General features: G+C 29.8%; 1 protein-coding gene across 1 annotated transcript in view; it reads right to left on the bottom strand.

Annotated features, from left to right (window-relative positions):
* The window catches only part of LOC124930470 (protein IQ-DOMAIN 22-like), a 17,549-nt gene extending 7,916 nt beyond the window's left edge, over positions 1-9,633 (bottom strand). The window contains exons 1-2 of the mRNA XM_047470812.1: positions 9,271-9,633; positions 4,861-5,239 (exon numbers count right to left, since the gene is read on the bottom strand). Coding sequence (XP_047326768.1) covers positions 4,861-5,239; positions 9,271-9,633 — 742 coding nt within the window. The remainder of the gene's footprint in view (positions 1-4,860; positions 5,240-9,270) is intronic.
* Positions 9,634-11,180: the final 1,547 nt, after the last annotated feature.

Genomic DNA, 11,180 nt, shown 5'->3' with positions numbered 1-11,180 from the left:
ATTTTTACTTAAATGTTTGTTGGTTATTAAAATTATTAATAATAAAGAATAAAAATAAGAAAGTAACTAATATGTTAGCTTTCAATTTTTAGAAAATTAATGGTGTTAAAATTAATTATAATTGAAACATATGGTTTCAGTTTTAAAATAATTAATTATAATATATACCTTCTTTTTAATTAAGTAATATAATTAATAAGAATATGGTAGGATGATTTAATAAATAAAGAGATATGATATCTTTATTTATACATTGTTTTATATATTACATTTTATTCTGGTAATAAGTTATCGTTTTAAATGTATATATATTCATTTGTTGACAGAGTTTAGTTAAATATGATGTATAAGTTGTCTCTAAAAAGAAGACAAAAGGTCATAAAAACGGTACAACAATGAAATTGCGCATTGGTGTAGTGGTTCAAAGTTCAGATGCAATGGTGCGTGACGGAAGGGAGGTCCTGTGTTGGAATCCAACTGATGAGATGATTTGATTTCTTTTTGTAGAAATCAGATTTACTAAAATGACTATGATCATTGATGTTAAAATCCATTCCAATTTCTTGTGTAGAAATTATGAGATGAATGAGATTGTTAATGATTTCTTGGTAGAAATCAGACTTGTTAAAGTCATTGATGTTGAAATCATTCTAATTTCTTGTGCAGAAATTATGAGATGAATGAGTAGTCAATGATTTCTTGGTAGAAATCAGACCTAGTCAGGTCTTGATGTGGAAATCATTATAATTTTCTTGTGTAAAAATTATGAGATTAATGTGTTCATAATGATTTTTATAATATATATATATATATAAAATATATAATATGATTTGTCTAAATGACATTAATCATGAAGGTTGAAATCATTATAATTTCTTATGTAGAAATTATGAAATGAATTGGGTATCCTAATGATTTCTTTTATAGAAATTATGTGATTCATAATGACAAAATGAAGGTCATATGTATAATGAGATTAAATAAGTTATTTGTTTTAAAACTTATTCTAATCATGCATTTAAAGAGACACGACTGTGTTAGTCGAAATTGTCTCGGTGAGAACAATATACTCAGATTTATTTTGAGCATGCATAGTCGTTTCATGTCGATTATTGTTCAAAACATGGCAATGTAAGTGCTTCGATTAATATATGAAATATTTGATTATGTGCTAATTGATTATTAATATAAATCATGCATATTAGCTAATAATATGATGATTCATGTTATTCATAATAAGTATGATTATCTAGAAATTTATATATATATATATATATATATAAATTAAGATTTATTTTCTATCTATTTTTATTTTAATAGATAATTTTGAAATTTGTCACAAATCATGTGTTCTTTAATTGGCAAAGAATTGTTATAGAATGTTAAAGGTCATCTAATTAATTAAGAAACGAATAATTGATGACATGAATATTTATTTTTATAATTAGTTAGTTTTATATTCGATTAAAGATAAATGATCAATATTCTAATTAATTATCATATATTTTTTAAACGATATTTTTAATGATAAATGAAGTGTATATATATTTGTTTAATAGTATATATGACATATTATTTATCTGATTACGTTTCTATGTTATTGACTATATATATTATAGTTGTTTTGTCATCGTGGTGACTAAAATAAAAGAAGCAATAATATATAATATCATATATATATAGATATATTAATTTTGGTTTAATATAAGATACTTGATATACATTGTCCAATTGCATCATTAAGACTTACTTAATTTGATAATTTTGAAATCAAATAATTACAAGTAAAGTCTTCTTTGATTTGAGAATAATGTGGCAAACGTGCCGATATTACGAGATGCAAACGTGCAACCGGAAATAAATGTTTAAGCGACTTCGGTCAAAGGTGCTTGAAACATTATGATTTCTTTTGTAGAAATCATGTGATATGGTGAATATTTATTTGATTAAATATTCTAATTTCTTTTATAGAAATTAAGTGTTGAAATAAATATTTTAATTGATTAAATATTTTTAATTTCTTATGTAGAGATTATGTGAAGAATGATTTATAAATGAATAAACATTCTAATCTCTTGTATAGAAATTATGATTTATTCAATTAAATATTTATAATATAGTTATCTTATTCAATGTATGATAAGTATAACAAAAGAAATTTGTAAAAGAATTGTGTGACAATTTCTTGATTAGAAAATCATTGATTTAAATCATACAAATGTGTGTGATTTAAAGGATACCAACACGAATGTGGGAGCAATTATTTTTATTGATTATAATACAACAATAATTGTGTATATTATGATAAATGAAAAGATAATTCATTGTTAGAGAAATATGTTCTCTATAAAAGATAAAGTTGCGCAACTTTACAAAAATAAAGAAAAGAACAAGAAAATGTCTTGTTTATATTTGCTGAGTTGGTGTTCAAATCGATATTTTAGATTTGAGGATTTTGAAATCAAGAAACGTGTCATATTTTGACATTATTTTCATAAAACTTTGAAAAAACCAATGTCTTCAAAAGGATTTTATGAAATAAATGAAAAAGAAAGTTTATAAAGTCATGATATGACTTATAACAAATTTTATAATAATGATATGAAAATTTGATCATACTTTTATTAAAAAGTGGATGTGACAATTATATATATCATGAAGACAATGAAAATTATTTCATTACGTGTCTTTTGTACGATATTTTTATCGTTGAAAATTACGATAAAAATGATTAAATCCATTAAGGATTTGAATTGCACTACACGAAATATCATGTTATTATCAAATGATATATTGATATTATTAAATGAAAGACTTTACGTCTTAAAGTGAATATGTTTATACTTAGAAGTGCAATCTACGTATGGAAATCTTCTAAGAAACTTATGATGGATAGATTAAACGTTATAATCTATATTTTTGACTTATGTCGAAAAATAAAATATTTTTATGTAAAATATATAATCGTTTACACGAAGGAAGAATAGTTCAAAGACATTTTGTCTACTAGTTAGCCAAGTAAACAATATTTTCATAAAAAAAAATTAAATGATAAGCATGTACGAATGACTATGTTTCTTATTAGAAGATGTTCCAACGTTAACTAAGAATGTACCAACATAAATTTCTAATTATTGTGATAGTAATTAGAAATTGGACAAGCTTAGAGTCAGTGACAAGTCTAGACATACACGTCTTAGACATAATGTCATTAGACTATACTCTCTAATGGAGTTATCAAATTTGACTATATAAGTCAAAGATAACATTGTGGATCCACTAATCAGATTATTGAATAGAGAGATAGTTTGAAGTCTTTTGAGACATCAGCCTACTATAAGTTGGTATGAAGGAAAACCCAACCTATGCAGACTGGAGATCCCAAGAACTAGGTTCAATGGGACAACCTAATTGTACTGACTTGGAAAGTTATTGTTGAGGATTAATCCTATAACGAAACAATATATATTTTGACGAGGATAAGCATATCGCTTTTAATGATTCTTTGTGAGCAAAGAGATCACCTATGTGAGGGAGAAGTGGGGCCGCTTCGAAAGAATTGTACGGCTCAATTCTAGACCCTCTCACAGAACCAGGCGCGTGTTCCATGGCCAAAATGGACACAACCATGAGAGCTTGACATGTATTAGGGAGAATTCTATGTGAAAGTGTGTAATCGTTTACACAAAAGGCAGAATAGTTCAAGGACATCGAGTCTACTAATCAGCTAGTAAAGTTATATGCTTTCACAAGGGAAGGTTCAAAGGGTTACACCTACCTATCCTATGTAGAATTCAACTGTTGAACTTTTCACCGGGTTAATCTTTCAATTTCCATTAATGTGGGGGATTGTTGGAATTAAGCTAATTCCATTAATGAATGGAAATAAGATTGTAAATAAATAAAATCAAATAAAATTCACACAAATTCAAACGTGAATTAACGGTGAATTTAATCCAAATTATAATTAAATATTAATTGTTTAATTAATATTTAATGCCTAATTAGAAAATTAAAGCATAATGTTAGGATAAACATTTAGCTTTAATTGGCCTATTGGCTAACGTATGGACTTTTCAATTAGCTAGCATTAGCATTGAATGTCTAACATTGCATTTCTGCAAATCAACGTATAGGCTGATGTTAATTAGCTATGGATTAATTAACAAATGAATGAGCAATATTTATTGCTAATAAACGTTTGGATGGTTTTATTTACAGGTTTAATTCTCAGCAATATATACCCATTCATTATTCATTTTACAAATACTTCATCCTTCATCTTTCTCACTCTAGAATTCCAAAAGACCTTCTTCTTGTCTTGTGAGTGTTTCTTCGAGTTCTTCGCTCGATATTTTCTGTTGAAACCCGGTGATAGTTCAGGTACTTTGTCAAGCTCGTTGTGTAGTGATTCCGGTGCTGAATCACTACTAGATTCGTTGTACCCTGGGAGACAGCCATCTGTGACAAGCTCTAGCACACGGGGAGACGGTGGAACTGTTTTAAGGGAAATGTGTCTAACACATGCCTCGAATCAACATTTTATCTGGTGATTTCGTTCTTTGTAACATTGTATTTATTTAATTTGTTTGTAACATCGTTTATATATATATTTTTATTTTTCAAGACAAGATTTCTAACACTTTCCAAGAATTTGTCTTGCTTTACCCAAGTCTTTCATCTCAAAAGACTTAGTCAAAACTTTTTTCAACTTGGTAATCTTTAGTTTGTCTCTCCGTACAATTAACATGTCATCAACATATATGAGAAGTATAATAAAAAAAACTTTTTCATAAAAACACAGTGATCTGTAGACGTCTTCATTTACACATGGATGGTGACTCAAACTTAAGATCCGACCTGAACCAGGGTAAAGTTTGTTTGCAAAGTTGGCATAAGGAGAAGGTGAAGATGATCCATAATCCAAATGCCTCTTTGTTGAACCCAACCTCTCCAACTGGTTAGTAATCATCTGTTTTGGTGCACTAAGAGATCTAATCTTAGTTTTAGAAGACTCCGTATATGCCATGTAACTCGAGTGGTGGCTAGACTCTCCATATTCGCTTCTTGAATTACACATCATCATTGGGCTATTACTTGGCGTGAAGAAAGGAGTCTCTTTCGTTTTGTAATGATCAACCGATTGGATTTCGCCAGCAGATGGGCTCGGAATTACACGATCTTGTGCGGTTGAATCGTTTGAAGTGCTTAAACTCTGACTGCCGATGTTGTTGCCTAACTGTTGTGTGAATTATGTTCCTGGTATACTGTGGTCCGCAACATCTTCTATGTTTTCAGATTGGGTGAAGCAATTCACGAGAGAGTTCCATTTCCTATGATTCACTAAGTTGTCTAGATTGCTTGCTCGACGAGCAATAGATTTCGACCCGTTCCTCTACATTATATATCAAACATCATAAAGTGTTTTCAAATGGACTATTTTAAGAAAGTAAATTGGATAATATGTATTATACCATTTGAAAACGACCACTCTTTGATTTTTCAAGTTTGGCGAGAGAACTACGAGGCAATTGAGAAGCTTGGGCTCGTGCAGGCCCGGCCCGGAGGGGTAGGCAGTCTAGGCACGGCCTTGGGCCTAGGACCAAAAAGGGGCCCATTTTTTTTATATATGCTAGGTATTAGTAAGGATTTTTAGTTTCGTAATATTCCTTAATTTTTTTTATTATGTTAGATTTTTTGGCCCATGGCTCTATAGCCTAAATAGAGAAACAAACTAACACTATCAGAACAAAAAATTGAAAACCCTACTATCTGTCTCTCTCAGTCTCTGTATCATACACCGACAACGAAACTCTCAACGAAACCGACAACAAAATAATTTCGACAATGGCTCTGTTTCGCTGGGTTGAGCCTTGAGGTAATGTTTAACCATTAAAAGTGAAAATTCAACATCAGGGTTTGATTATTATTTATTTTTATGCTTTGTTTTGAGATTGTGTATTTGTGTGGTTAAGCCGTAAAGATCTTTGAAAATAGTTTACTTGTTTGATATCAAAGTGGAAAGAATTAGAAGAACAATTTGTTAAATCTCAAAGTGGTGCGCTTGAAAAGCTTCTGAAAATTTAGACTCCACTAAAGCGATAAATGCTGGAGAAATTAATATAGTTAATGTAGATGAGAATGTGGAGAAAATAAATATCATTCCCGAAAACGAAGGTCAAACGAACAACCATTCTATCTCTCTCGTGGATAAACCCCTAGTAGATATATATGATCCTATAAATTGGGATAATCTTGATAGTAAAACAAGAGATTTATTGGTTGAAAACGGTCATAGATGAACAATTGGTTTGATGATTTGTTGATATGTCTCTTGCATCCCTAAAACATAGGTTTGAACAATTGAATGAGTTTAATGACTTATTTGGGTTCTTATGAATTCTGGAAAGTTGAAGACATTGAATGAAAGCAAAATTGAAAGAAAAGTGTAGTACATTTTGTAATGTATTTTCTCATGAAGGTACGTGTGATTTTAATTTGAGTGATTTGTTTTCTAAACTAAAAATACTACAAGTTGCTTTACCTAGTTTGGATATGTTCACTGCTGAAATTCTTGATTTTGTAATGTCAATAGATTGCTATCCTAATGTCTCTATTGTATATCGAATTTTACTAACATTTCCTGTTACGGTAGCTTCTGCTGAAAAAAGTTTTTCTAAGTTAAAATTATTGAAAAATTATTTAAGATCTTCGATGTCTCAAGATAGATTGAATGTATTTGCTATTTTATGTATTGAAAAAGATTTTTTGGAATATATTGATTACGATACAATTATCAATGATTTTGCATCTAAAAATGCAAGAAGAAGTAATTTTCGTTGACAATTTATGTTGCATCTTTGTAGATATTGGAAGGTTATTGAAGATCAACGGTGAAACACAAGTGAAGTTTATGCGTAGGGCCCCAATTTCGTGCTTTCACCTAAGGCCTAAAAAATCTCAGGAACGACACTGGGCTCGTGTCAAGCTGGCACGATCTTGGATGCGAATCAAAGAGTGATACTGCAATATCATATGCCTGGTTCTCTTCCTAATGATGTAACCTCTTACCATTGCCTGCAGCTTCACTAGTCCTTTTAACGCACGTAATTCCTTTCTCGCCTTTATTTTTCAAAAAGATTAGATTCCCTTCATATGTAAACTCAAAATACACATTTTATAGATGCGAAAATCAAACGTAAAGAGATGAAAGAACACTAAATCATTCAAATCATCAACTAAAATGAACTAACCAAATTGACTCCATTGGATCTAATAACATTTTTGGAAAAACTATATCAAACAAGGTTCAAAGACTTCTATAGTTTCACAATTAAGATTTCTTCATAACATGCAGATAATAATTAACAATAAACCAACTGAGAATCTAAGTAAGAATCATAAGAAATTAACAATAAACCAACTGAGAATCTAAGTAAGAATCATAAGAAATTAACAATCTGCATAATCACTCTTAGATATTTCATTCAAATCATCTTTGGATCATATATCATTCAAATCATCAACTAAATTAACAAATTCATCCATGATTAATAAATCATTCAAATCATCAACTAAAATAAACTAACCGAATAGACTCATCATTGGATCTAATAACATTTTTCTCATTCTCAAATCTGGAGAGTTTTCATTCACAATTAGGACTTCTTCTTAACATGCAGATAATAATTAACAATAAACCAACTGAGAATCTAAGTAAGAATCATAAGAAATTAACAATCTGCAGAATCACTTTTAGATCTTTCATTTAAATCATCATTGGATCCTATATCATTCAAATCATCTACTAAATGAACGAACAAATCATCAATCATTCAAATCATCAATTAATGGATCTAATAACATTTTTCGAAAAAACTACATCAAACAAAGTCCATGATTTCTATAGTTTTTCTCATTCTCAAATTTGAAAAATCTTCCTTCACAATTAGGACTTCTTCATAACATGCAGATAATAATTAACGATAAACCAACTGAGAATCTAAGTAAGAATCATAAGAAATTAACAATCTACAGAATCACTTTTAGATCTTTCATTCAAACCATCATTGGATCCTATATCATTCAAATCATCAACTAAATGAACGAACAGAGGATCAATAAATCATTCAAATCATCAACTAATGGATCTAATAACATGTTTTGAAAAAACTACATCAAACAAGGTCCAAGATTTCTATAGTTTTTCTCATTCTCAAATTTGAAGTGTTTTCCTTCACAATAAGGACTTCTTCATAACATGCAGATAATAATTAACAATAAATCAACTAAGAATCTAAGTAAGAATCATAAGAAATTAACAATCTTAGAATCACTCTTAGATCTTTAATTCAAATCATCATTGGATCTTATATCATTCAAATCATCAATTAAATGAACGAACATAGGATCAATAAATCAATAAAATCATCAGCTAATGGATCTAATAACATTTTTCGAAAAAACTACATCAAATAAGGTCCAAGATTTCTAAAGTTTTTCTCATTCTCAGATTTGAAGAGTCGTCCTTCACAATTAGTACTTCTTCATAACATGTAGATAATAATTAACAATAAATCAACTAAGAATCTAAGAAAGAATCATAAGAAATTAACAATCTGCAGAATCACTCTTAGATCTTTCATTCAAATCATCATTAGATCCTATATCATTCAAATCATCAACTAAATGAACTCATTCAAATCATCAACTAATGAATCTAATAACATTTTTCAAAAAAACTACATCAAACAAGGTCCAAGATTTCTATAGTTTTTCTCATTCTCAAATTTGAAGTGTCCTCCTTCACAATAAGGACTTCTTCATAACATGCAGATAATAATTAACAATAAATCAACTGAGAATCTAAGTAAGAATTATAAGAAATTAACAATATATCGAATCACTCTTAGATCTTTCATTCAAATCATCATTACATCTTATATCATTTAAATCATCAACTAAATGAACGAACAGAGGATCAATAAATTATTCAAATAATCAACTAATGGATCTAATAACATTTTTTGAAAAAACTACATCAAACAAGGTCCAAGATTTCTATAGTTTTTCTCATTCTCAAATTTGAAGTGTCTTCCTTCACAATTAGGACTTTTTGATAACATGCAGATAATAATTAAACAAAAAACAAACATAGAATCTAAGTAAGAATCAGAATCTAAACAATCTGCAGAATCAGCCTTAGATCTTTCAACATTCAAGTTATTAACACATTTTAAACATAATTTAACAGAGTAATCATTTTCTTACCAGATAACTGCGAAAATAGGATTGAATCTTAACAGCCGCATATTCTCGAATCCCTTTTAGCATCCTTCTGTTTGTCAGACTCACCATTGCGACAGTCTCTTGAGCGGTTGAAACGGCAGCTCTTGCGATTCCTTCAGTGACAATAGCATGCTTCTTAGTATCAACGCCGGAGGTTGCAACCTTCTGCGATTCTCGACGTGATTTGCCGAATCGCCAACCTGTCTTTGGCTGCTGCTGTTGCTGCTGCTGTTGCTGCTGTTGCTGCTGCTGTTGCTGCTGCTGTTGCTGCTGCTCTTGTTTCGGGTTTTCCTCAACTTTGAGGAGGCCGAAGAGGCTGCGAAACCAGTTGAATGTTTTCCCCATGATGGAAATTGATAATTTCAAAGAAGAGAGAACTGTTCATAAAATTTCAGAGACAGGGGAAGAAGAAGGAGAGAAAGAGAGTGAAATATAGTGGGGGAAGTTTGTTAGTTAGTGGCATAGAGAGAGAGGGGGAAAGAGAGTGGTAAATTTTAAATAAAAAAAAATTATTTAGTGGAAGAAGAAAAGTCTTTAATATAAAATAATTTCCCTAATATGATTATGGAGAGAATGGTAAACAAATTATTTAAATTTATTTTTGTTAATTGGTTTGTTTTTTTTTAACTTGTAAATGAAATAGTTATGAATTATGATAATACAAAGAAATATAAACTTGGTTTCATCCAATCTACATATTTAGGCTAGCATTAGCTTTACTCTAATCATATTTGAAAACATGATATTTATCGTAAATATGTAAGTAGAAAAATAAACATTCTATTCAAATTGTGGGTAAATGAGAAAATTGTATAAATTAGGGTATTATTAAGTAGAATCGTGAATTAAAGTAAATCGGGATATCTTAAACAAAAGAGTTCATAAATATATGCAAGTTTTTAAAATCATGGGTGAACGAGAAAATGGTATAAATTAGGTTATTATTAAGAATGTCTTAAACAAAAGTGTCATGATAACTTATTGTAAAATAAAAAATACTTAAATAAATAAGAGATGACAAAACAGTAATTATTAGATACTTTCAAATTTTGAAAAATATTACCGTGACAGTGAATTTTTTATTTTTACTAAAACATTTTTAATAAAAATATATAAAAAATAGTTATTTATTTGTTGGAAGAATATAACCGTTCATAAGAAACAAATTATTTTACATAATGTGAATTAGAGAAAGAACACGTATAGGTTAACCTTTACAATGATTGGCCACGTGTTGATCAGCATGGACGGGCTAATACAGAATGAAAATTGGTTTTGTTTTATTTTATTGAAATGTTACTTTCTTGTGACATTTTCACTGCACACAAACGACATGCAAAATTATTTATTAACGTTATAGATGTAAAGCATGCATACACCGACAGCCAGGCATCTGACTAAACGAATCAACGTGTATGATCGATTGTTGTGGGGACTAATTAGTCAGTAACATCATATATATAAACTTTCTTTGTCATTTAATTTTTTTGGCCGTATATCTCTGACCACCTTCCCCTATTTTATTAATTATTATTTTTTATAGGAATATAATACTGCTTACAGAGGCACACAGTTTTGTTTCGCCTGGTTGAGAACTTATAAACACGGTAACGACGTGATAGAAAGTCATGGTTAAAGGCATTAACACGAGACCACGAGTCGAAGACACAAATGGCTAGGTAACGACACGATAGAAAGTCATGGTCAAAGGCACAACACGAGACCACGAGCCGACGGCACAAATGGCTCGGTAACGACATGATAGAAAGTCATGGTCAAAGGCATAACACGAGACCATGAGCCGACGACACAAATGCCTTGGTAAGGTACAACGGAGGACCGAAGACACGTTTTGTGTATAAGTATTATATATAGAAAATGATTAAAATAAT

Source organism: Impatiens glandulifera, chromosome 3 (genome assembly GCF_907164915.1).
Source record: "Impatiens glandulifera chromosome 3, dImpGla2.1, whole genome shotgun sequence".
In the NCBI taxonomy this organism is placed as follows: domain Eukaryota; kingdom Viridiplantae; phylum Streptophyta; class Magnoliopsida; order Ericales; family Balsaminaceae; genus Impatiens; species Impatiens glandulifera.
The sequence above is the reverse complement of the archived record's forward strand: the minus strand, read 5'-3'. Positions and strand labels throughout refer to the sequence as shown.